At 48.4% G+C, this 26,740-nt stretch overlaps 3 protein-coding genes across 11 annotated transcripts in view; 2 read left to right on the top strand and 1 right to left on the bottom strand.

Moving 5' to 3' along the window:
- MEIOB (meiosis specific with OB-fold) overlaps positions 1-1,314 on the top strand; it is a 31,406-nt gene extending 30,092 nt beyond the window's left edge. The window contains exon 13 of the mRNA XM_079720236.1: positions 978-1,314. Within this exon, the coding sequence (XP_079576362.1) occupies positions 978-1,088 (111 nt within the window). The 3' untranslated portion in view covers positions 1,089-1,314. The remainder of the gene's footprint in view (positions 1-977) is intronic.
- Positions 1,315-8,493: 7,179 nt separating this feature from the next.
- Positions 8,494-9,817, bottom strand: FAHD1 (fumarylacetoacetate hydrolase domain containing 1; the record flags this gene model as incomplete). The annotated part of the gene is made up of 1 exon (XM_079720237.1): positions 8,494-9,817. One exon carries the CDS (start codon positions 9,815-9,817, stop codon positions 9,152-9,154), a length of 666 nt encoding a protein of 221 aa, XP_079576363.1. The 3' UTR covers positions 8,494-9,151.
- A 461-nt stretch (positions 9,818-10,278) lies between these two features.
- On the top strand, positions 10,279-26,453 carry HAGH (hydroxyacylglutathione hydrolase; the record flags this gene model as incomplete). Of its 9 annotated transcripts, none has more annotated exons than XM_079720115.1 (9): positions 10,279-10,354; positions 12,805-12,974; positions 13,489-13,553; positions 15,620-15,737; positions 16,717-16,825; positions 20,223-20,326; positions 20,639-20,740; positions 25,650-25,729; positions 26,126-26,453. In XM_079720115.1, the coding sequence occupies 9 exons, from the start codon at positions 10,279-10,281 to the stop codon at positions 26,253-26,255; spliced, it is 954 nt and encodes a 317-aa protein (XP_079576241.1). In that variant the 3' UTR covers positions 26,256-26,453. The 9 variants fall into 9 exon arrangements, with proteins under 9 accessions (XP_079576241.1, XP_079576243.1, XP_079576242.1 ...); XM_079720117.1 differs by having other exon boundaries at positions 12,799-12,974; positions 25,656-25,729; positions 26,212-26,453; XM_079720116.1 differs by having other exon boundaries at positions 12,799-12,974; positions 25,653-25,729; positions 26,212-26,453.
- Between the last annotated feature and the right edge of the window lie 287 nt (positions 26,454-26,740).

Genomic DNA, 26,740 nt, shown 5'->3' with positions numbered 1-26,740 from the left:
GATTCAAATATAGCAACAAATTGCTCTCAAGTAAATGGATATTGTACGTTTCCAAAGAATATGTTAAAAAGATATTTGTCAGATTTAACAAAGATTTCAAGCAGGTAGTGATTATATCCCAAAATGTAATAAAGATTGTGAGCCTCAAATACAATTTCAATTGTTATAAATCAGTTAAAACAGAACATGTAATTTAAAAAATAAGAATTTACATTGCTCTGCTAATAAGATAAAAACAAAGGATTTCCATATAGGACATTTTGTATATTTATCATATTTCAATTAAAAATAATGGCTACTTAAAGTGGTTCATTTGGAGGGATTTCAAAGTGAGTTATTCATTTCAATGTTTTAAAACACATAGTGATATTAGTATCATAGATCCTTGTAAGATCTGATATTAGTGTTAAAGAATAATTTTCAAAAAGGTTAAATTGACTCATACAAAATAAAATGAATACATGTCAAAGATTTAATTCAATTCATTAATTAATGAAGGAAATTAAAATGCCTAGCTGATGTGTCCTTCCACTCTATACTGAATAAAATGTTGGTGAGAGTGCTTTGTAAATTGTAAAAAGTGAGACATCATTATTAATCAACTGCATCATGATATCGTTGTGCTCTAACAGGTCACGTTACTGCTGCGGGTTCACACCTGTCACAATTGGTTGTTTGAACACACTTTAAGCCCTTTTTTCTACATGTTGGATTTGAAATCCCAACTTTCCTACCTGAGAAAAAGGTCATGAAAAATTGATGTGGATTTTTAAAAAATCACTGTCAGAAGCCAGATCTATAATTTTTCTCCCAACTCTGCCTGAGACTGGAACTCTTTCCATTGTCTTACAGCTTTAATTGAAGTTTTTGTTCATATCTGTAAAGAAAACTCAGTGCTGTTCTCTATTTGTGGTTGTTGGTTTTCAGCGTTGTATACCAGGTGATTTTAGAAACTAACTCTCTTTTTCTCCCTGCAGTTTTTTTTATCTCATAGAGCAAGGGGTGGACTGAGAGTGAGCGTGCTCTCCTGTAAGCTCGCAGATCCTATGGAGGCAAGTAGGAACTTGTCTGGACAAGGAAATATTTAAAAACCAGACGTCATTTTAAATTCTGGAAAAGAATATGAGTTTTAACCGCCTTTAAAGTGGAAAATGAGTTTGAAAATTACAGATAAAATTGTATTTTGTTCAAATGTGGTGAGAATGTTTCTGTAAATTGTTATTGTGTTTCCCCCTGGAGTCGGTTAAGAGTAAATCCTAAAATCTCCCTCTTATTCATTTCTTAAAAGGCCTTTTCTAATGGCTTTGCCCTCTTTCTTCCCAAGTTGGAAAATGTTTGCATGAATTAATAAACAAGTTTAATCTTTCCCACAGATATGAATGATTTCTTAAGCCCATTTCCTCTTTGTCTTGTTTGCCTGGAGAAAGATCAGAACCTATAAAAACAATGTGGCCATGGCTCAGACTACTTTGCTGGAGCTGATGGGCACGGACGACCGGTTCTCCCAGTGCCGGGTGGGGACGGCAGAAGTCCATGGGTGATGCTGTGCAACTGTTTTCATCACTAGAGCTTTTCTAGTAGGTTGCTTTCTCTGATGGCACATCAGAGCTACCCAGTGCTTGTGAAGGCTTGCTGACTTAGGCTTGACATTTGTGAGTCTGAATCAACTCGGGGGAGACCAGCTTCAGAAGTTTCACAAGCGGTGACGAGTCTTAGGAACTTGAAAGGGTGGGCGACCTGCTCTGCCTTGACAGGCGACGGCCCCTCCACTTCAGCTGCCTTTGCAGCAGCCCCAGAGTGCTCTGCTCAGCTCCACACCATCTCCGGTCACTGGTCACTTGCTTCAGGGCAAAGACCCACCACTGCGGTCAGTGTTGATCCACAGTGTGGGAGGTTTGTCCAGCGTAATTTGGGTCTGGCACTTCAAAGGCTGCACTTCACCCACCACAGGAATAAAAAAAAGAAAAAGTGAACAAAATTCTTTTATAAAGCTGGTGTTGGGAGATAAACTTGTCAGTAATGTTTTCTCTGGCTTTAACCATATGCAGCCATGGGGGAGGGATATGAGTTGACACTTACTGTGTCTAAATTGTGGTAATAAATGAAGTAATGAAGATCTTGACCATAGTTGTGCAAATATCAAGTGTACCTGATGAAGGGCTTCCTTCCTTTCTCCCTCGGGGAGGGGATAGGTGTGTTAATCAGGGTGAATTGTGAAGGTGGACAAGGAAGGAAGGAAGGAAGGAAGGAGGGAGAGTGTTGCAGGGACAAGGATGTCTGGCCCAGATAGTGTGTCCGGCGCTGCTGTGCCAGGCCTCCTGGGGCTCTGACCTCTAGCAGCAGGTCTCAAAGTGCCAACACCTGGTACTTTGGGTGCCAGAACCAGCTGTCTGGGCTCCTATAGTCCATGGCCCTCAGCTGCTCTGGCTGTTTCACCACTAGCCTCAACTGCATAATACAGGTGCAAAATACCAGCATTCTCAAAGTAGGTGCATATGCAGTACTCAGTGTTCCCTAACCAAGACCTGTGAAGGCCTAGTGGGCAGCAGAGGGCTCTGCATGACTTCCTCACTGCTACCATGGTGACCTCTCAGTCCGCTGGCATTTAACTAAGCAGACCCCATGCCTGTCACTAGAGGGACATCACAGTTGCTTATTTCATCTGATGAAACTGGAATCTACAGGGCTAGCTGTCATTCCACACTGAATCAGAGGGGCTTCACAGAGCTTACTTAACTTACACATTCACAGAATGAAGATTACAAACTGGTCAGTATCTAAAATTTGGCTGTAGATTAGCCAGAATGCAGGTACTTGAAGTATCAATGAAAGAAAGAAGCATTCTGCCCCATCAACACAAAATCTACAACTTCCTGTCCAGGATCTCTGTTTCTCTGCTACTCTTCAGAAGCTGCTTTTCCTGGTCCTAGTGACTTCTGATCTACATGTTTTATATTGCTTTATATAAATAGTTTGGTGACTATATAATTTTTCCTAATCTTCTATTAGTGGTTCATTTAAATACAGTTTTCCTTTCCTAATTCTGCTTTGGTGAGGGTTTGTATTGTTGTGGTTCAATACTCTGTATGTGGCAGAAACACAATATATATATTTATCCACCTATTACTCATCTTGAGGAACCCTGGAGTTGTTTTTGCTTTTTAAATATTTTTTATCATAAAGTTTTATGTGTTTATTGTAGAAAAATTAGAGAAAATGATTAAAAAAAAGGAAAAGGAAAGAAAAGAAAACCCATAATCTCCCATCCCAATTTTTTAAACTGGTAGGAAATATATTCTTTTCTTATAAATGTGTTTTTGTTTTTTTTTTTATTGTGGTAAAATATACATCACATAAAATTTACTATTTTGACCATTTTTAAGTGTACAGTTGAGTGGCATTAAGTACATTCACAATTTTGTGTAAACATCACCACTATCCATTTCCAGAAATTTTTAATCATCACAAATTGAAATTCTGTACTCATTAAGACAATAACTCCCCATTTCCCCCTCCCCCAGTTTCTGATAACCTCTAATCTACTTGGTCTCTATGAGTTTGGCTCTTCTTGGTACCTGATAATACATGGAATCATACAATATTTGTCCTTTTGTGTCTAGCTTATTTTTCTGAGCATAATGTTTTCAAGGTTCATCCATGTTATAACGTGTCAGAATTTCATTCCTTTTTATGGCTGAGTAGTATGTATGAATTGGATAAATGTACCACCTTTTGTTTACCTATTAATATCTTGGTGGACAATTGGGCTGTTCCACCTTTTGGCTATTGTGATTAGCCAATCATAGCTACCTTGAACATCTGTGTACAAGCATCCACATTTTTGTAAATGTCTTCCCTGAGTTTTTATCATCTCTTCATCTATGTTAAAGCATATAATTTACAAAACAAAAAAATTAAAAACATATGATTTACAAATACAGGTTATACTATAACCTGCTTTTATACTTAATAATTTATAATAAACTTTTCATGCCATTAAATATTCTACATAATTTCAATAGCTACATATTATTTTATTATATGAGTATATGATAGTGAATGTAATCAATCTAATAACATTTGACATTTAAAATGTTTCCCGTTTTTTGCTGTTACAAATGATGGCTGTAGCTAAATCTTTGGCCACATTCTTTTTTTTTTTTTTTTTTTGCGGTACGCGGGCCTCTCACTGTTGTGGCCTCTCCCGTTGCGGAGCACAGGCTCCGGACGCGCAGGCTCAGCGGCCACGGCTCGCGGGCCCAGCCGCTCCGCGGCATGTGGGATCTTCCCGGACCGGGGCACGAACCCGTGTCCCCTGCATCGGCAGGCGGACTCTCAACCACTGTGCCACCAGGGAAGCCCCACATTCTTAATTATTTCTTTGGGATAAGTTTCTAGATATTAAATTGCTGCAACAATGTTACATTATTGAATACTTTTTAATGTGCTGGATTTTGTAATAAGCACTTTATTTATATTACCTGATTTATGCAATTACTGTTATTTTGCCCACTTTATAGATGGGACATGAAGGCCAAGTTAGAGGAGGTAGATGTGGAGGTGGCTGAGTGGGCAGGCTCTGTGGCTGCAGGCTCAACCCCCTCTGCTGCTCCCAGGATGGACTCCAGCTCTAAGCTTCTCCACATTTGTGGTTCCCCTTTGGTAAATGGGGATAATAATATACCAACTCCTGTTGACAACTGTTAAGACTAAATAAGTTAGTATATGTAAAGTGCTTAGACTCATGCACTTAGTATATGATCAATAAGTACCAGTTATTGTAAATGTTGAGGTATAGCAATATCATTGGCACCATATTTGACAATATTTGTATTATGTCTATTCTGCTTTTATAATTTGAATTTTTTTCTTGTATCTTATTAGATTTACAATTACTTTACTCTTTCCCTTTAGAATATATGAACGTTTTAGCATATGAATTAATTGTATTGAAAGGAAATATAAAACTTCCTTGAAATCAGATCCTACACCAACATTTACACCAAAGATGTGCCCAATAGTCTTGTTAAAAAGATAACTGTGGGGACTTCCCTGGTGGCGCAGTGGTTAAGAATCCACCTGCCAATACAGGGGACACGGGTTCGATCCCTGATCTGGGAAGATGCCACATGCCGCGGAGTAACTAAACCTGTGCACCACAACTACTGTGCTTGAGCTCTAGAGCCCTAGAGCCACAACTACTGAAGCCCGCGTGCCTAGAGCCTGTACTCTGCAACAAGAGAAGCCACCGCAATGAGAAGCCTGCACACCTCAAGAAAGAGTAGCCCCCACTCGCCGCAACTAGAGAAAGCCCGTGCACTGCAACGAAGACCCAACGCAACCAAAAATAAATAAAATAAATCTATTTTTAAAAAGATAACTGTATAAACACATGAAAAGATATCAGCTTCACTTAATCAGAGAAACGCAAATTAAAAAGACCATAGCCACAATACCCAGTGTTGGCTAGGGTGTGAGCAAAAAGGTATTCTTTAACACTCTTGTCAAGTACAAATTAGTATATCCTTTCCCCTGGGCAGGCAATTTAGCGAAAAGTATCAAAATGTAACGTGCAAACTATTTAATAAATTTCACTTCTAAGACTTTCCCTAAGGAAATAAACAAGTGCCAAATAATGTGTATGGAGGATGTTCCTTGCATCATTGTTTCTAGTAGCAAAGCATTTGAAACCTATGCAACCTCTAGGGCAGGGGTTCCCAACCCCTGGTCCGGGCCGCACAGCAGGAGGTGAGTGGCCGGGGAGGGAAGCTTCATCTGTATTTACAGCTGCTTCCCATGGCTTGCATTACCACCTGAGCTCCACCTCCTGTCAGCAATATGGTGAGTTGTATAATTATTTCATTATATATTACAATGTAACAGTAATAGAAATAAAGTGTACAATAAGTGTAATGCACTTGAATCATCTGGAAACCGTTCTTCCCCTTCCCCCCTGTCTGTGGAAAACTTGTCTTCCATGAAACCGGTCCCTGGTGCTAGAAACGTTGGGCACCGCTGCTCTAGGGGAGTGTTGGGCTCCACCCAGATCTCTGGTAGGCACCTAGCCCTCAGCTTCTATGAAGGTTGGAGAATTACCTGGGGAAGTTACAGGAGAGGTGGGGGAGCAGATTCTGGCAATGACTTCCCCTTGGGATGGTCAGTGGACTGAAGCTCATCTCCAGTTCTGAGACCCTGTTCTTTCTTAGTTTGTTCCCTGCCCTTTCTACTTCCTCTTCACTTACTTTCTCCTGAGAGCACTCCTAAAAATCACCTGAACAAATATCCCCACTTAAGGCTCTGCTTCTGGGGTACATGATCTAAGACACAGTCATTAAAAGTGGTTATGAAAATATGCACCGACCTGGAAAGATATTCACAGTATATGCCTAATGAACAATTAAAAAAAAGAAGTCCAGAAGAACAGATGTCAAGCCATATACTCTATATGAACTAATAATATCATGGATTTTTAAAAAGTTGTGATAAGGGTATTGTGACCATATAGGAGAATGTCCTTATTTTTAGGAGATGCATGCTGAAAGGGTAGAGTGTTTCTGCAACTCACTTACAGTTTTCAGTTTTCCAAAACGTGTTTGTTTGTGTGTGTGTATACACACAGGGTGTGGGGTGGGAAGAGAGAGAATGAACATAGCAAATGTCAACAACTGTTGAATTTAGTGCAGTGTATATGGAGTTTGTTGCATTAGTCTTTCAATTTTATAGTAGGTTTAAATTTATTCAAAAATAAAAGTTGGTGAAAATGTACTTTCTGGGTATTAGGATTATTGTGATTTTAGCAACATCAGGAATTATGAGAATTGGTATCTTTTTGATTCCTGCAGTCAAGGAGTTTGTGTGCTATATCTGCAATGCTGATAGCAGCTGTCTGTGACAAAGCTTGTGCCACCACTGGGTGAACATTGATCTCAGGGGCACTGTACATTATCTGGATGCTGGCTTGTCCACCCAAGGGGGCCATATGTGAACACTGCTCCTGCTGTGTACCTTTAGCTTGCTTTCAGATCTGTCAGCTTGGTAGACTTGGTTCAACTGGACCTCATATCTGATAGTTTTACGAATAAACTCTCAATATAAGCACACCCTTGATTCAGCTCTTCCACTATGGGAACCTAGCCAAAGGAAATAACTACTAGCAAATAATTAGAAAATATCTCCATGACCAAAAATGGAGGACTGACTTCATCATATGCAATCACTGAAATGTGCTGACTGACATGAAAAGATAGTCACGATATATAGTGAAAAAAGGTTAGAAAAGTGTATGATATGAACAAATTCTATTTAAAAGATCACAATTACATCTGCAGATTTGGAAGAATGTACACCAAATGCTTAATTTGGACTGTCTCTGTGCATATGAAATTTGGGGTGTTTTGGTTTTTAGCTTATACATATTTACTGAGTCTTCTATAATAAACATCTATTGCTTAAGCATTTGAAAAAAGAAATGTTATTAAAAGATAAAAGAAGGGAGTTCCCCAGTGGCCTAGTGGTTAGGATTCTGGGCTTTCACTGCTGTGGCCCGGATGTGGCCAAACAAAACAAAACAAAACAAAAAAGATAAAAGATAGCATGACATTTTATAAACAAATCCAACTATGACGCTTCCTCATAATAAATTATAAATTGGGGGTTGCATAAGACCTAAACATTTGAACTTCCTAATATACCTACTTAAAAGACGCAGCCTGCATTGTGGTCAAGACTTCAGGTTTTGTACATTTAGAATGGATAAACAAGGTCCTACTGTATAGCACAGGGAGCTATATCCAATCTCCTGGGATAAACCATAGTGGAAAAGAATATTTAAAAAAATTTCTATACGTGTAAAACTGAGTCACTTTGCTGTGCAGCAGAGATTGGCACAACACTGTAAATCAACTATACTTCAATTAAAAAAAAATACGGAAAAAAAAGACTTCAGGATTTGTTCTTGGGATGGCTGGGTTACATCTTGGCTCTGCCACTTAGCTGAGTGACCATACAGCCAGGCTGGCTAGCCTCTAAATCTGTCTCCATCTGTGTAACAGGGATGGTAGTAATAATACCACCCTCCAGCTTTGTTGAGGATTAAATAATACACAGAAAACTCTTGGAACACTGCCTAGTAGTACTAAGTGCTCAATAAATGTTAGGAGCCAGCAGGTGCCTTCTGTTTAGGCTAACAGCAGGAGCTCCTGCCTGCCTAAGCCTAAAGGACTCCGCCAGGCACTCTGGTAGCTGTGTTGTGCATCTCACTTAGCTTTTTGTCAGAGAAGGGAGCAGGTGAGAGCAAAAGCAGCACTCCCAGGCAGTTTGACTTCCCTGAAGCTTCCTTATCGCTGGGTGCGAGGTGTAGGTGCTGATTAACTCTGTTAATAAAGCACAGTATTCTGGAGGCCAAAGACCAAGGTCTGAAGCCCCTTAATGAGCATGTGTCCCTCCTAACCACTATTGGGGGGAAAAAATGTACACTTTTAGGTCACACAAAAGCATATTTATTTGGGAAACAATAGTTTCAACATTATCTCCCGAACCCAGAATCTATGGGCCAGAATACACATGGTAAGTAAACAAGTGAGGTTTTCATTAATTGCTCACTTATTAAATAAAACTTTTAATTAACTATGTGGAGTAGTGTTTTTCCACATCTGCATGATAAGAATCACTTGGAGTGCCAGAGATTGATTCCATTAATTAATACATTAGGCCTGGGATGGCCCAGTAATTTGAAAATTTTTACTTTTACAAATACCTCCAGATGATTTTCATGATCAAGGAACTTTGGGAAACACTGATGAAACGTGCTTTTCCATTTCCTTTGCAGATTTTAAGTCTTGAACACGTGGTCCCAGAATGACCCACTGAAGTCTTATCCAGTCCAGTTTTAGAAAAGGAAAGTAAGTTTTCTAACATTTGGCTTGTTGTTTCCTAGGAGGCACTGCTTCTCATTTCCATTTCTGGCCCAGCTCTTCTAGATCAAGTTTTTCTCCGACGGTCCATCTTCCTTGAGTTGAGGCATAGCAATCCAATCATTTTTAAAAATTGGTTTCTCATTGAAGGATTATCACATTAAATAACCTTTTCTTGCTTTTGTCTTGTTCCCCTTCCCCCTGAAACGTGTTAAGAAGTTAGGGTGCTTTGTATACACTCAATATTCTGGCTTTTCCACCTTAAATCTCATACTGACGACCCCGTGTATGCCAGCCTGGATCTCATCGTTTTCTTTAACGGGTCCCACTCCCTTTGGCGTCCCGGTCAAGATAATATCTCCTTCTTCCAAGGCCATGATCTTTGAAACGTAGCTGATGATGTAGGGGATGGAAAAAATCATGGAGGATGTCTCACTCTCCTGCCTGAGTTCGCCGTTGACCTTGAGCCAGAGCTTCAGGTTGTGAGGGTCAGCGATCTTCTCTTTGGGCACGAACGCGCTGACCGGGCAGGAGGCCGTGAAGCTCTTGGCCAGAGTCCAGGGCAGCCCCTTTTTCTTGCACTCGTCCTGCACGTCCCTGGCGGTCATGTCCAGGCACAGGGCATAGCCGGCCACGTAGTCCATGGCTGCGGCCTCCGGGACGGCGCAGCAGCGCTTGCCCATCACCACGGCCAGCTCGAGCTCGTGGTGCAGGTTGCGGGTGTAGGCGGGCATGAGGACCGGCGAGCCCTCAGGGGCGTAGGCGGTGGACGGCTTCAGGAAGAGCACCGGCTCGCTCAGTGCGGCGCTCTGCATCTCCCTGACGTGGTCTGCGTAGTTCCTGCCCACGCACACGATGTTCTTCCCCCACTCCCAGAAGCGGGACAGCGGTCTGGTGGCAGCCATGCTCCTGCCTGTTGCCCCCCTGAGTCACGTGGACTCTGCCCTGCTGGCCACCGGACGCCGAAGGCTACCCGGAGAGGACCAACTACCTCGGAGCGCCGTCCCGCGGACTCCGCCAGGTGCCCGGGAGTCGCGGCGCTCTTCCTCTTGGGAGCGGCTGTCCAGTGGCTGCCCCGTGACTACCCGGCCTCGGGACGCGGCCCGCTCCCCGGAGAGACGCTGAGATTCTTGCGCAGGTGCCTCTCAGGTGGCCCTCAGATCGCGGCAGCGGGACGCGAAGGAGGCGCCGGTGTGACCGCGAGCGCTGATTGGCCGGAGGGCGGGGCGAACTGAGGGCACGGGTTTGGACGCGAGCGCTGATTGGTCGGGGGAGGGGCGGCGGGCGCTGATTGGCCGCGGTGTGCCGTCGCCAGCGTGAAGAGCCCGCCCGCCCCTCGCGCCGCAGCCCGCCCTCCGACTCGGTCATGGTGCTGGGCTGCTGGCTGCTCGGCTGCCGGACCCTACCTGCGCTGAGAGCCTCCTGCGCCCGTCGCGGCCTGGGTAGGTGGACCGGGGCCTCCGCGGGGCCGGACAGGCCGGGGTGCCAAGGCGCTGGCTTGACAGGGGCCGGGGCCACGGTGACCGGCCCGCGGGGGCGAGGCGAGGCGAGCCGCCAGGCCGGCGGGTCCTGGCCGGTGTCGTAGCCGGGCTAACGGCGGTTCGGCCGGCCGCAATCCGTGAGGCGTTCCAGCGCGGGGCCCGCACCGTGGGGGCGGCGGGGAGCCGCTAGGGCCGCCGCGGCTGACGCTGTTTTTTATTGACACAGGATTTTAACCCCTAACTCATGTCGGCAGGCAAGCCGATTGGGGTCGAGAAAAGGCCACACAGCAGTTGAGTCAGACCTTGAGAGAGCTGAAGACAGAGTGGGGTAACTTGTCAGCTGGGGGTTGCTGAAGGATTTGTGCTAAGTAAAGAAATGGGTGTTCCAGGGACGCTCGGGAGCCCTGTCTTAGGACCCCTGCTTCCCCAGGGTCTGCCTGGCAGCCAGCGAGCGCCCCCATCCTCCTTGACTGCGGCGCCCCATACAAACCCCATTATTTCTAACGTCCTGGGATGATGGAACTGTGCCTGAAGCCGCACAGAATTCTGTGTATATTCTCCACGAAGTGAATCACAGCTTTTCATGTGAGCTGTGGTCGGCAAGAAAAGCCTGGGGCAGAACTGGGTTCTGTGAGCTGTGGGACCCTTGCCCTCTTTGGGTCTCCTATCCCCGCCTCAAAAATGGGAGGCGATGGACGCCCTGACCTCCAAGGGCCTGCTCTTCCAGCTGTCAGATTCCATTTTCACTGTGTTACCTTTTGCTTTGTTGGAATATTTTGACTTTGATTTTGAAATCGCCTTTATTTCCCGATATCTTATCTGGCTGATGTAGCAATAGGGGCAGTGGGTTAAGCTGAGTCTTTGGAGCTGGCTAGCAGTTAGCTAAATGACCGCAGAGCCCTAGGTAGGGAGATGAAGCAGAAGGAAGCCATCCTTGGCCACTTCCAGATCTTACTGAGAGCAGTCAAGGTTCTGGAGTGCGCAGTGTGTCACCATTATTAAGGAAAGAGCTGGGTTTTTTCCATTTAGGGAACTCGTCAGAGCATCAGAGCTAAGAGTTTCTGTGTCAGGAGTCAGGCGGGTGGTGGAAGTGGGGCTGTAGGGAATCAGCAAGAGTGTGGCTGCCCCGTTCAGAGGGGGCGCCAGCCCTTTGATGCCATGCAGAAGGAAGGATCCAGTTCAAGAGAAGCCCAACAAAATGTGTCTCAAGGCTTGGCCTTGACTCTGCTCTGTAGTCCTCCTGGAGCTCGGATGGCACATATCAGGGCTGAGAGGACGTGGCATAGCACAGAAACCTGGTCATATGGAAATGTTTGTTTCGCTGAGCATGAGGAGAAGGGCCTGGAAAAAGCCCAGCTGGTTGTCAAAAGGAGGACTTAGCTACCTCTGTGTGATCCTTAACGCTGCAAGTCAGGCAGTTCCCTGGCCATGGCAGATGAGCTTGAATTCTGCTTCAGACGGCCCCCGTGGACGTGGTCTATCAGTCTGTCGGTCGATGCTGCCTGCTCTCTGGATCGCTTTTTTTGGAGAGGTCCCATCCCAGCACCTACCTACTCCAGAATTTCATGGCTGTCTTCTGTCACCTTTTGCAGTTTTAATCCCTTTCACACTAAGATTTAAAGTACTGTTGGGGGCCTTTGGGAATTTTTAGATTGAATAGGAGTTTTATTGTTGAAAACATTTTGGCACCTTTCTCCTGGGCGGAGGATGCTTTTGCCCCTTGGTCACTCCCAGCCCACCCTGGCAGCCTTCTTTGGCTCAGTTGGATGGTGATTCTGTATCATGCACACTCGAATCTAGAACAGTTGTGACCAGCTGTCCCATTTCTCAGGCCCCGGGTGGCTTTGGTGCATTATCCAAATTTCCAGTTCCTGCCATTCGAAAGTGGATATTGTTTTCTCTTCTGGCTTGAGACCTGAGAAGGGCTGTGAGTAACTGCATAGGACTCAGGCTCTGTTAGCTTGCAGAGGCAGCCATGTGCCAAGGGAAAAGAGCCTGGCCTGACGCTTTCATTCTTCATGGTCTTTCTCTGAATCAGGTGTGAACAACCCCAGAACTGGCAGTGGTCACATCTGACAGAGGTTTGAATCACAGGCACAGGCTGGCATTTGTGTCCTTTCAGAACCTTTGAAAAAGAAAATAGGGATCCTAAGTCTGAAAGAGCTGTTTTCCACAATTATGAACATGAATTGTGTTCTCTGTTTTCCTTACGGATGTGGTTAAATGAGGCTATCCTCTTCTTTATCAAAGAACTTAGAAAACCTCATATTTCGAGGCTCACCACGTTGCATTCCTGGGATGTCACTTCCCCAGACGCCTGGACTGCTGGGCCAAGGGCTTGCTTTGAAGTCTCGGCCCATCGTGGCCTCGTGTGGACGCTGACTGGAACCGCATTTTGTCTTCAGGTCCAGCCCTGCTGGGAATCTTTCTCCATCACACGGATTTAAGGAAGAGCTTGACCGTGGAGCAGGGCACGATGAAGGTTGAGGTACTGCCTGCTCTGACCGACAATTACATGTACCTGATCATCGATGATGACACCAAGGAGGCTGCCATTGTGGATCCCGTGCAGCCCCAGAAGGTGGGAGGCGAGGCCTCAGCACCAGTTCTGCATCTCCTGATGAGTTTGATAACCACAGTGCCCTTGCAACTTGGCCAAAGCTGAACAGAAATTAATCCATTTGGTTTTTGAAAAACAATTAAACTAGTGTCCAGCCACTCTGTTACAGGGGCAAAGGGCCAGTGAGAGGGGTGGAAGCGACCAAAGGCTTTGGAGTGGAGAGAAAAGGGCTCCTGTCTGTAGAGTCCCTGGGCAAGTAGAAGTAGGAGCCCTTCTCAGCACTTTCTCCTCCTCCTCAGGGCTTTCTGCCCCTTAGTGCTGCCTCTAAGAGTGGCAGTATCTGCTGGAGGGGCTTTGAGAGGTTGTGGGTGGGACTGAACTGCCGAACGGATCAAGGGAGAAAAAGCCTCCTTGTCACCCTGCTCTCCTGGAGCTGGGGCAAATTGGCAGGCTCCACTGGGTATCACCCTACAGACTGATGAGCCAGTGCTGGGGTGTGACTGTGGCCTGTGTCCTGCCTCATGTTTGGTTGCAGGTTGTGGAAATGGTGAGGAAGCACGGTGTGAAGCTGACTACAGTGCTCACCACCCACCACCACTGGTAAGTGCTCCAGAGGCCGAACTTCTGTGCCAGCAGAGTTGCTTGGGCCTTACAGCTGTCCCACGCACGCCCCAAGGGGGAGCGTCCACCAGGTGGAGGGGGTGGGGCACTCGCAGCCTCCCAGGGGTCCCCCCACAGGTGGGAGCCTAGGGGCTCAGAGCCCTGGAAGCCCTTCTCTCCTCCACAGCTGTGAGCTAAGGGTCAGCCCCAGTGGGGTTCTGACGGGGCTTCTGGGCGCTAGCCTCTATGCTGCTGCCCTGTGTCCCTCAGGCCTGGTGATGGGGTCTGGTGACTTGGGGGCTCCAAGGGGAGAGGCTTATGCTGTATATCCTGTGGCCATGGGTGGACCTAGGCAACATCTTTGAAAGCTCTTGTGCTTGTGTGGTGGGAAATTGGCCTCGATGTTGGGGAATGAACTAGTCTAGACATTAGTGTTTTTGAAAATCAAGCAGTCATATTTGGAGAGGTTGCAGTTTTTTTTGATATTTGAAGGCTAAAGGATGAAAAAAGTTCTTATATTTGGGTCTTAGGACTAGAGTTGCCTGCCCAAGGCCCTTGTGGGTTTTTGAAATTTTTGAGGCTCTTCAAAGCTAGGAAAAAATGTTTATTTGGCTCTGAATTTTCTTTTCCAAATAACTGCCCGAGGGCAGCTAGTGTCTTTGAACCTGTTCTGTGGCATCTCACGGAGCTTGGGGCGTGTCTTCGGGTAAAAGGACACCTTTCATCTTCTGTGTGGGAGTGTCATGTGGATGTGGTTGGCCAAAGTCTGCTAAGTGTTGGAAACTTGTTGGTTGATGTAACTAAGTCGCTGAGAATCTTTGGGGTTGTTTAGCCTCTGGGGTATCAGGTGTTACCTCCTGACTGATTTAGGCCCAAGGATCTGCAGTGGCTACTTAGCACAGCTGCTCCTTCTCTCAGGAACTCCGCCCCGTGTGGTGCCGAGGCGCACTTACTCCTCTGGCTTCTGTGGGGCTGCGCTGGGGGGCTGCTTGGGGACTCCACCTCCCCAGCTTTTCACAATATGAGTCTCTCTCCCACGGCTCTTCCCACATTGTGATGCCTTATAAAACTAAACCAGGCCCCAAACTGAGCTCCAGGGTGTGGCCTGTGCCACCCTCCCACTTACAGGTGGCATTTTCGGGGGTCAGTGATGAGTGTGCTGAGTGCTTGGTGCCAGCCTGTGTGTATCAGCCCCCTGCAGGGTAGGGAGCGGAGGGCTGCCCCCTCTTATCTGTGAGCCCTGCTGTTTCTGGGCCCATAGGTGAATGTGTAGTGAGGAGCAGGTGTTCCCTGGTGATTGGAAAGCCCTCGCCTCATCCTGGAAAGGCTAATCTTCTGGGCTCAGGACACTCCCATCCCTGCCCCGAGACCCTGGCAGGGCTTGCACTAGTGTATTTCTTGCCCCACAAGGCCAAGGCGTGGAGCTCTTCTCTTGACCTGGGAAGCGTGGGGAACTCCTGGATGAGGGTCCAGGAGGTGCCTCAATGCTGGCTGCACATTCGAGTCACTTGGGGAGGTCATTCTGAGCTGGCCTGTCCCTGGGTGGACAGATCCCCCTCTGGCAGCTGGGCATTGTTTTAGAAGACAGCTTTGCGATCTGCTAGGGGCAGTGGGTCCCATCTGGTCTGTGAATCAGAATCACCTGAGGGCCTTTAAAACTCCTGGGCTGCGGGCTTCCCCAGGCCCACTGCATCAGGATGTGTGGGTGGGAGTCAGGCCTTGGCGCTGTTTACAGATCCTCAAGTGACTCTGATGCGCCCAAAGTCTGGGAACCACGGGTATAGGGATTATCCAGGTGTTTGTGAATTGGTTCATCTGCTCCAGAAGCTTCTGCAGCAACACGGCAGGGGCACAGAAGTGCCTCTCTTGGGAATGGGGTGTCTGAGGACATTCTTTTTCAGTGGAGCCAAATGACAGACAAGAAGCGAGGATCCTGGGTTGGAAGATGCATTTCTCTTCTGAGAAACATAACTGGGAAAAATAAAAATTCCGTTTGGCCAGGGTGTAAAAGAAGGCAAACCCTCTTCGTATCAGCAGTAGCCCCAGCCCCCCTTTTCGACTTCCAGGGACCACGCTGGCGGGAACGAGAAGCTGGTCAAGTTGGAGCCTGGGTTGAAGGTGTATGGGGGTGATGACCGGATCGGAGCCCTGACTCACAAGGTCACACACCTGTCCACACTGCAGGTGAGGAGTGAATGGAAGGGGCTCAATTGTGGCCCTGCTGGGCTCCAGGCCCCAGAGCCGCCTCCTGCTGGCTGTCCCCTCACTTACCCCAGGAACCCAGAGGGGCACTCAAGGGCTTAGCTGCGGAGACGGCCTGGCCTGTGCATGGGTGGATGGGCTCTTGGGGCTGCCTGGGCCTGGATAGTCCCTTCTGTCGAGAGCATTGCAAGCAAATCAGCGTGCAGATGGTGACCGGCTGAGGGGAGAAGCTGTATGCATGGTTTTGAGACAACTGGGGACATTGAAATACGGACTCCACGTGGGATCATATTTGACATCAGTGTTAAATTTCTTGGGTGTTGATGATAGTGAGGTTATATGGGAGGATGTCCTTTTCTCAGGAGATGTAGCTGGAGTGTCTAGGGGCAGTGTGTCAGGATATGTGTGTAGGGGCAGTGTGTCAGGATATGTGTGTAGGGGCAGTGTGTCAGGATATGTGTGTGTGAACAGAGCAGGTGCCACACAGGTGGGACCTGTTAGCATTTAGTGATCCAGGTAAAGGGCACACAGATTCATTGTCATTTCAGTTTTTGGTAGGTTTGAACGTTTTTGAAGTAAAGAGTGGGGTGGGGGGTGGAGGCAGAGAAGGGAAACGAAACAAAAGGCCAAGCATCTAAGAAGGAAAACTGTCTTTTCTGGCAAGACGCCTGGTTCAGATTTGGCCTGGTTTTGAGGAGAAAACAAAATCAGCCCTTTGGTTTGCATACCAGCAAACACCAGCTTCCAGGGGGTCCCTGCATCTGGGGTACCCTCAAGGACTGGGTCCTGTGGTCACCAGCAAGACCCATGACTTGCTCAATGGAGCAGTGGCTGTGGAAGCCCACTCGCCCTTAGTGGCAGCTCCTGCTGTGGGGTGGGCGTGGGGTCTGGGAGAATCTGTGAGCCTTAGGACAGGCTCCCCACATGCAGGGAGCACAGGCCAGTGTGTGCTCTGTTTAAGGTGGGGTCTCTCAACGTCAAGTGCCTGTCGACGCCATGTCACACTTCCGGACACATCTGCTACTTTGTGAGCAAACCCAACAGTCCCGAGCCCCCCATGGTGTTCACAGGTGAGTATTCAGGTGTTTGAGCTGGGGGGTCTGGTGTTCTTTGCAAAGACCCTCTTGGCATAGGGATGGCTTTGCACACCTTTGGGCAGAGCAGCAGAGCATCTCCTGCCAGGCAGACTGTGCTGGGCTCTGTGAGGAGGACCACAGCCCTCAGGGTAGAGCCTGGGACTTGGCTTCAAACATGTCCAGGGTACAGGCAGCTGTGGTGGGAACGTGGTGGGGGTGCTACCTCCTCGCGGGGCTGGCCCGAATGCGCCCCTCTGATCCTGGTCATCGCTGTCAGGTGCGTGGGGACAAGCCTTTCCTTGAGAGACTCTGCCTGGTGGGGGTGCAGTCCCAGCCCCCACTACGTCCAGCAGCAGACAGGTGGGCAAGTGGGGGGCCAAGGGAGACCCCAAGTGGAGCCAGTCAGACCCGCCTTGTGTGGGGCCTGATTGGTGCTGGGCGCTGCCCCATCCCTCCATGGGCCGTGAGCTGAGTGGGTCTGGCAAAAGCCAGCCCCAGGTCAGGGTGTCGCACACGATGGCCCAAAGAGCTTGGAAGGTGGAGGTGAAGCCCCACCAGTATCGGGCTGTGTGAGTGGCTCTCGGTTAGGGCGAGCAGGCCTTTCCAGCAATTGGAGGTGTTTCTCCTTTTGAGAGGAAATGGAAGAATCTTGATGGTGGTTGGAGAACCTGTGAAGCGGAGCGGCCGTGTGACGGTGGGTGTTCAGGGCAGTGTGAGCCAGTGGCCGTGGATGGGCACAGAGCAGGCCCCTCTGTCCCCTTAGCTTGTTTAGCCAGTATAAGCAGTTTTCAGTCTTTAGTCTTCCCCAGTTATGTAACAATCATGATATTATAACTGCAGTGGAAGTTTGTTTAAAAATACAACAGCTGAAGCAGTGTGGGCTCCTGGAGTAGGGAAAGGGTGTCGATGGGAAAGCCACATGAGGTCAGGGGTGGGGATGCTAGCATGAAGGGACACACAGGCCAAATGAGGGGTCACAGGGCCTCTGGACTGTCCCTGCAGCTTGTCTATAAATCCAAAATTGTCTCCGAATCTATTATGTTTATTTTTAAAAATACAGTCATTTTCAGGGTCTTTGCTGCAGTAGCAGGATGTGTGGGCTCTGAGCCGACTGCTGAGTGTGGGTCACGGGCCCCTGGGCATGTTGTGGGAGCCCCTGGCCTCCCGATGGGCCTCGGCAGACAGCGCTTTGGGGCAGGTGGGCTGGCTGCCTGTGTGAGGTGTGACCCCCTCTCTTAAGCACAGTTTCCCCTGCGTCAGTGGTGGGTGTGGGGTCTCCCCCACTGGGTGGTTGTGGGTGTGAGGTGAGGGGTGTGGAACCAGCGCTGGGCTTGGTGAACTCTCACAACTGCACTCCTGTCTCTGCCATGCTGCCTGGCTCCTGGGTGTCTGTCTGCCCCCGGCAGGGCCTGGGGTTGTGCGGGCCCGTGGCGGTGGCCCCCTTGGACCGCGCTCATGTTAGAAGCTGAGTGCCGGCTGTGTAAGGTGTGGAGGGCTGGTTACCGCCAGGCAGGCCCTGGACCGTGTCCTACACGTGCTGTTCTCTAGTCCGCATGACAGCGGCCGGCAGGGGAGCGCGTTGTCTAATTGGTAGCTTTTGTACTAAATAGGTGAGAGTCACACAGGGTCTTCAGTGGTGAAGCTGAGCTGTCTGGGGCATCAGCAGTGAGGACCAGGGGAGCAGGGCAGTCCAGCAGGGCCCCGGCTGGCCTCTGTGTGCATGGCTGAGGAACCTGCAGCGTCCAGAGGTGAGGTGACTGGCAGCTCCAGGCCTCGAGCTCGGATGTGAGTGACCCATGGCCCTGCTCCCTTCTCCTCTGGGGTGAGCTGAACAAAGGGAAAAGGATGCAAGCAGAGGAGGTGACAGCCCAGAGAAGGGTGTGCATGTGGCCCTGGGACGTGGTGGGCAGGACTGGGCACCCACAGAGCAGGGGAGCAAGATGGGATGGCTGTTTGGGGGGGGCAGGCCTGGAGCAGGGTGCTGTGATGGCACTAGCGGGTTGTCTGTTTGAGAGGTCAGGATCTGGGACCTCAGATTTGGGAACTCATGGCAGTGAGCGCCAGGAGCAGCTCAGGTGGCGGCGGTGGGGAAATGGAGGCTGAAGTCGATGCTAGAACCATGGCCCAGTGTGCAGGGAGGAGAGGCAAGGCTGGCTCTGTAGAGCCTGGGGGTGGGGCAGCCTGCGTAGGGGAGGGACGCCTCCAGGCACTCTTAGCAGCTGGTGGTGAAGGTGGAGAGCAGTCAGCAAGAGGCTGGGGGTGCAGGTGAATGGTGGTCCCACTGCCAGGGAGAGACGTGGGGGCCCCCGGGTCTCTCAGTGTCCTGCTGGTTGAGGACATGGCCCCACGGAGGAGGCCCAGGCTGGCTCCCCAGCCCCTGTGGCAGGAGGCCCATGAAATTCAGGTGTGTAAACAGCAGGTACTGCTGGTCCCTGGAGGGAGGACCAGATCCCCCCCAGCCTACTGTGCCTGCTCACGGCCTGTCCTCCTCTGGGCTCTCCTTGGCCTCTCACTGGTGCCCAGAACGGAGGTTGAGGGGTCCTTTAGGGCATAGCCCCAGTCCTGTGTGTTGAGGCTTTGCTCACCGGCTACCCAACTCTCTTATCTGTGGTCTTGTTCTGAGGGGACAGTGCTGCACCATGGCCACTGGGTGGGCATTGGCCTGGCCTGGCCTGGAGCTCCCTGGGAAGAGGCCTGGCAAACGCTGGTGGAGGGGGATTGTTGCTCCCTATTGTGGGGTCCCAGGCCCTCCCCCACCCAGGGGCCTGGAGAACAAATGTGCCGTGGGTGTCCGCTGGGCATGAAGCCCGTTCTCAGGGAAGAGCCTTGGGGGAGGGAAGCAGCACGTGGAGACCTGGTGGGTGTCAGGTGGGGGGAGGGCTGCGGCAGGAAGGGGGCAAGTCTGGGAGGTGGCAGGTCCGTGTCTCAAGGGCCCATGGGGGCTGTGGTCCCACGTGAGGGGCTCCTGGAGGGTCCAGTCAAGATCATGGGGGTCTTACAGAATGGTGCTGGCTGTCGGGAGTAAGGGAAGTCACAGGAAGGTCTGGCCTGGGAGGGGGCTGCTGGATGGGTGGGGGAAAGGGCTGGGTTTTGGGGGTTCTCAGAGCTATGACTGATAGGACTGGGCGGTGAAGGGAGCAGTCAGGGTGACCCTAAGGATTGGGTCTGCACAGCTGTTTGGGGCCTGGCGGTGCCAGTTAGTGCAACTTGAGGGAAAAGGTTTGGGAAGGGTGGAAACCAGTACTCGTGGGTCGTCCCTGGGCCCTGTCGGGGTGGAGGTCAGGTCTGGGGCTGTGGCCCGGTCAGCCCAGGGGTCAGGGCAGAGCCCTGGCCCTCGAGGGGGCGTGCACTGCTGACAGCCCCTCCAGCTCCACACTGTCCTGTCTTGCAGGCGACACATTGTTTGTGGCTGGCTGCGGGAAGTTCTACGAGGGGACAGCGGATGAGATGTACAAAGCCCTGCTCGAGGTCCTGGGCCGGCTCCCTCCAGACACGGTAGGCAGTGCCCCACCTGCTACCCGCTTGCTCGCCCGGTGGTGGGAGGACCCTGCTGGCTCCCCCCGTTGGGGTCTCCCCTGCATCTCGGGAGGAGCAGGAGGGTAGAGGCGTTGCTTCTGGAAGTGTGTTTTTTCTTTAAGCATACTTTTCATTGTCATTTAACATACACGCAAGATGTGTCCTTGTCCTGAGGGACGTCTCGTGGGTCCTGCCCCCAGGACCAGCCAGGTCCCTCACACCCGTCTCTGAGGGGCTAGAGGGCGGGTTAACGAGTCTCCTCAGAGCTGGCGGGCTTGGCTTTTTCCCCAGAGAGTGTACTGTGGCCACGAATACACCATCAACAACCTCAAGTTTGCTCACCACGTGGAGCCCAGCAATGCCGCCATCCAGGAGAAACTGGCCTGGGCCAAGGTGAGCGTGATGCACTCGGGCGTGTCCTGGGGTCAGGCACTGTGATGCCACTTTCCCAGTCTATATGCCTTTTAATTATTTTTCTTGCCTTGTTGCACTGGCTAAGATCTTCAGGACAGTGTTAAGTAGACATGGTGAGAGTGGACACCTTTGGCTTGTTCCCAGGCTTAGGGGGGAAAGCATTCAGTCTTTCACCATTAAGTATGATATTAGCTGTGAGTTTTTTGTAAGTCTTCTTTATATCAGGTTGTTGAAGTTCACATATATTCCTGGTTTTCTGAGAGTTTTTGTCATGAGTGTATGTTGAATTTTGTCAAATGATTTTTCTTCATCTATTATGTAATCATACATTTTTTTTCTCCCTTACTCTGTTAATCTGGTGAAGTATATCACTTGGTTTCAAATGTTAAACCAACCTTGCTTTCTGGATAAACCTTAGTCATGGTGTCTATTTTTGTGTCTGTGTTCATAAGGGATATCGGTCTGTAGTTTTATTTTCTTGTAATGTCTTTGTCTAATATCAGGGTAATGCTGGCCTCATAAAATGAGTTGGAAGTGCTTCCTCCTCTTTTCTGAAAGAGTTTTTCTATGATTGTTATTATTTCTTCCTTTAGTGTTTGTTAGAATTCACTGACATAGCCTTCTGGACATTGAATTCTTTTTCGTGGAAAGATTTTTTTGTTATGAATTAATGTCTTTAATTTGTGTGGGGCTGTTAGATTTTTATTTATTTATTTATTTTTTGTGGTACGCGGGCCTCTCACTGTTGTGGCCTCTCCCGTTGCAGAGCACAGGCTCCGGACGCGTAGGCTCAGCAGCCATGGCTCACGGGCCCAGCCGCTCCGCGGCATGTGGGATCTTCCCGGACCGGGGCATGAACCCCTGTCCCCTGCATTGGCAGGAGGACTCTCAACCACTGCACCACCAGGGAAGCCCATAGATTTTTACATTTTCTTGAGTCAGTTTTGTTAGCAACTAGTATCTTTCAAGGAATTTGTCCATTTCATCAAGGTTTTCAAATTTACTGGCATAGTTTTCATAGTTTCCCTTTTTATTATCAAGCTTGTTGAGGTTTAGTTCACATGTAATAAATTGCATCCATTTGAAGTGAACAATTGAGTGAATTTTGACAGATGTATATACCAATTAAACAACTCCCACTATATTTAAGGTACATAACATCTCCATCACCTCCCAAAACTTCCTCATGCCTCATTTTCTCTGCCCTGCTCCAGTATGCCACTAGAACTTAGTTCACATTTTCTAGAATTTCATATAAATGGAACTATACAGTATGTACTCTTTCATCTTTTTTTACTCAGCAGAATGATTTTGAGATTCATTCATGTTGCTGCATGTATTGTTCATTCCTTTTCACTGCCAGGTAGTATTCCTTTGTTTGGATATACCACATTTTGTTTATCCATTCACCTGTTGATAGACATTTGTGTTTCTAGTTATTGGCCATTGTGAATAAAGCTGCTATGAACGTTTGTGTACAATTCTTTGTGTGACATATGTTTTAATTACTCTTGAGTAAATATCTAGGAGTGGAATGGCTGCGTTGTATTAGGTGTATGTATTAAGTCAAAACTTGTTCAGTCTTTTTTTTAATTTATTTTTTTATTTTTGGCTGCATTGGGTCTTTAGTTGTGGCACGCGGGATCTTTCATTGCAGTGCGCGGGCTTCTCTCTAGTTGCGGCGTGTGGGTTTTCTCTCTAGTTGTGGCGCATGGGCTTCAGAGCACGTGGGCTCTGTAGTTCACGGCATGTGGGGCTCTCTAGTTGAGGTGCGTGGGCTCTGTAGTTGTGGCGCCCGGGCTTAGTTGCCCCATGGCATGTGGGATCTTAGTTCCCTGACCGGAGAATCAAACCCACGTCCCCTGCATTGCAGGATGGATTTTTTACCACTGGACCACCAGGGAAGTCCTAAGTCGAAACTTGTAAAGAAACTGCCAAGCTGTTTTCTAAGCGACTGTATTGTTTTACATTCCCACCAGCAAAGTATGAGAGTTCCAGGTGTTCCACGTCCTCACCAACACTTGGTATTCTCTGTCTTTTTAATTTTAGTCATTTTAATGGGGGTGTAGTAGTATTTCATTATGGTTTTAATTTGCATTTCCTTAGTGCCTAATAATGTTGAATATCTTTCCATGTGCCTGTTGGCCATTTTGTGAAGTGTTTGTTCAGATTTTTTGCCTATTTAAAAAACTGGATTGTCTTCTTATTATTGAATAATAAGTTTTTTTTTAAAGTATATTCTAGGTACAAGTCCTTTTTCAGATATGTGTATTGTGAATAGTTTCTCCCATTCTGTGACTTGCCTTTTGTTTTCTCAACAGTGTCTTTTGAAGAGCAAACATTTTAAATTCTGATGAAGTCCAGCATATTAATTTTCTTTTGTGGTTCATACTTTTCATCTCCCATCTAAGAAATCTTTGCTTTTGCCAAGGTCAAAAAAACCTCCTATGTTTTCTTTTGGAGCCTTTATAGTTTTAGCTTTTACTTTTAGATCAATATGATTTAAACTGCCAATATTTATTGGATCTGTAGTGATTGCCCCTCTTTCATTTCTGATGTTGCCAATTTTTTTCATTGTTCTTATCAATTTTGTTGATCTTTTAAAAGCACAACTTTTGCCTTAATTTTCCTTGTTTGTTTTTCCATTGCACTGATTTCTGTTCTTAAAAAGATAAAGTTTAAAAAACTCTTTCCTTCTGCTTACTTTGGATTTGCTTTGTTCTTCTTTTTATAGATTCTTTTTTTTTTTTCTTTTTTTTTTGCGGTATGCGGGCCTCTCACTGTTGTGGCCTCTCCCGTTGCGGAGCACAGGCTCTGGACGCGCAGGCTCAGCGGCCATGGCTCACGGGCCCAGCCACTTTGCGGCATGTGGGATCTTCCCAGACCAGGGCTCAAACCCATGTCCCCTGCATTGGCAGGCAGATTCTTAACCACTGCGCCACCAGGAAAGTCCCGGTCATTGATTTTAGATCTTTCTTCTTTTATAATATAAGCACGTAAAGCTAAGAACTTACCCCCAAGTACTGCTTTTAGCAGCACAAATTTTGACATGTTTTATTTTCATTATCTTCAATTTGAAATATTTTAAGATATCCCTTGTGATTTCTTCTTTGACACATAGGTTATACTGAACTGTGTTAAACTTTTTTTTAGTCTTTTCAACTTTTTATTATGAAAATTTTCACACATACAGAAAAGATGAAAGAATTTCATAGTGAACAGTCATATACCCAACACCTTTCTAGTAACATTTTACTAATTTTATCACTGCCTATTTATCCATCTTACTTTCATTCTTTTTAATAAGTAAAACATACTAATGTGTGGACGTCAACCGTAAATCATTTTACCGATACAGTTAGGGAGAAGTTAGAGTTTCCAACATTTTTGCTCTTATAAATTGTGCTACAGTGAACAACATCCTCAAATGTAAGTCGTTACATTTGTGTGCTTCATACTTCTGTAGGAAGTCTCTGCATGTTAACACTCATCTTAATAGATAATCCAAAAGGTTATGACAGTTTACACTCCCCCAACTATGCCTACAAGGACCTGTTTTAAAATTATCCTTAGAATAGTTCAGTTGTTTTCTTCCTTCATAAGAGGTGGAGGAAGATTTCTTAGGAGGAGTGAGAATATTGGAGGAAGTGCAGGGAATATTATAAAACATTCTATGCTTGTTTTCACCAGAAGGGAAAGTTCAGAGGTTAGCAATAAGCCTTCATCTTTTTTTAAAAAAATTAATTTTTTGGCTGTGTTGGGTCTTCGTTGCTGCACGGGCTTTCTCTACTTGCGGTGAGCGGGGACTACTCTTCATTGTGGTGCGCAGGCTTCTCATTGTGGTGGCTTCTCTTGTTGTGGAGCATGGGCTCTAGGCACGTGGGCTTCAGTTATTGTGGTGCGCAGGCTCAGTAGCTGTGGCTCGCAGGCTCTAGAGTGCAGGGTCAGTAGCTGTGGCACACGGGCTTAGTTATTCCGCAGCATGTGGGATCTTCCTGGACCAGGGCTCAAATCCATGTCCCCTGCACTGGCAGGCAGATTCTTAACCACTGCACCACCAGGGAAGTCCCTAAGCCTCCCTCTTGACCTCCCACCAGACTCCAACTTGACCCACCTGCAGCGGTTAAAGGATTACTTCTCGCTGCCACTGCTCACAGTGTGGGTGGGATCGGGACCTTTGGGTCTGAGGGCCCCTGATGGTCAGGAAGCCTGGGTGTGCGTGCTGACAATGGCTGTCCACTCACTGGCCCTGTGACCCTCAGGGTGAGCCCAGCAGTAGCAGGGCAGGGGCTGCGGGCAGGGTGGAAACCCCCAGCTGTTAACTCTGACCTCCTTCCTGTAGGCATTTCTATAGGAGTGAAGAGTTGGCCAGACGTCCCAGTATGCGTCTTCTCTCCACCTTCCCCGGTCAGTGTTGATTAGAAGCAAGGCCATCCTGGTCCTGAGTGGAGGTGACGAGCTGCCTGAACACCCTGTGATGAGAGCTGCCCTCTGGGGGGCTGTCACTGCAGGGGAGGGACCCCGGGAACCTGTTGCCTCACTGTTCTTCCTGGCAGTGAGGTGCTCACGACCCACATGCTGTCTTGGGGGGTGGGGCTATGTTTTCTTCTTTTCTGTCTTCTGCATTTTTGCTAGTTATGACTTCTGTATTAATGAAAAGAAAGCTCCTTGTGCCCCTGCACCTCCAAGACAGCAAAGGAAGGAGAGAGGGTTGTTGGTGGCAGCTGGAGCACTCACATCTCCTCTCCACGGGCAGGAAAGGGCCTGTCCTGGTACTGACCCACTGCTCACTTTATCTTCTCAGTCGGACGACGTTGGAAGACAATTAGGCTTTTTGAAGTGTCACCTTTAGAAGTTTCTGCATTAAAGGGACCCACTTTTCTTGCAGGAGAAGTACAGCATCGGGGAGCCTACGGTGCCATCCACCATTGCAGAGGAGTTCACCTACAACCCATTCATGAGAGTGAGGTGAGGGAGCGGTGGGTCCCACGCTGTCCTCGGGCATCTCCGCCTCCACCACCCCGACTCCTGAAGAGCCCGGGTGAGAGAGGAGGCTGCCCTGAAATCTGTTTGAAGTGTAGCCAAAGAATGAGACACCTCTTAAAGGGGGATGCTTTTCTTGGCGCCCGGGCTAGGGTGTAGGGTCCTTTCTGACCCTGGAGTCTGGATCCATAGGCGGATGAGACTTGTGCTTGGGGAGCCTCTAGGCACTGGGCAGTGCCGGATGCCAGCGTGGAGTTGGTGTCCCCGCTTTCCAGGTCACCAGCAGGACTGGCTTGCCCAGCATGTTTCCCACAGTTAGAAACACCTGAGTTGGCCGTTGGCTGTTGCATTTCATTTTTAAGAACGTCCCGTCTCCTACAGGCTTTTTTCTCCTGTGGTGCCCTGGGAGGGGCGGTGGGCCGGCGGGCACAGGGTGCTGCCTGCAGCCTGGTGCTTGGCTTCCGCAGGGAGAAGACTGTGCAGCAGCATGCGGGTGAGATGGACCCTGTGACCACCATGAGGGCCATCCGCAAAGAGAAGGACCACTTCAAGGTGCCGCGGGACTGAGGTGGCTGCGGGGCCTGGGTGTCCAAGGCTGCGGCTGCGGCCACCTTCAACCACATTTGGGTATTCAGATGTGTTAGGTGAATTTCTGGCTAGGAGTGCAGGAAATTCAGTCTCAGTTTAATTTTAAATTAATTTCAGAGCACTTTGCTTGTGTTATCAAATATTCTAATGCATATTTATAAGAGAAGTTTAGAAAGTGTTTATTCCCGGAAGCTCTGCTTGCAGACTGTGTGTTGTCTCCAGCCTTTCCATGGGGCCCCCATATGATGCCCCAGTAAGAGTCGTACCCGCCCTGCCCCCGGTGAGGCCGGCACGCCCTGGTTCGAAGTCCGTGCTTACCAGAAGAAGGCCCCTGGGAGGGGCACACTCCCCTTACCTGGCATCGTCCCCTCTCTCTCCTCCCCCCTCCCCAGCTATCTCTAGAGGAAG

The sequence above is a fragment of the Hyperoodon ampullatus genome (assembly GCF_949752795.1).
Source record: "Hyperoodon ampullatus genome assembly, chromosome: 14".
Classification (NCBI taxonomy): domain Eukaryota; kingdom Metazoa; phylum Chordata; class Mammalia; order Artiodactyla; family Ziphiidae; genus Hyperoodon; species Hyperoodon ampullatus.
The sequence above is the reverse complement of the archived record's forward strand: the minus strand, read 5'-3'. Positions and strand labels throughout refer to the sequence as shown.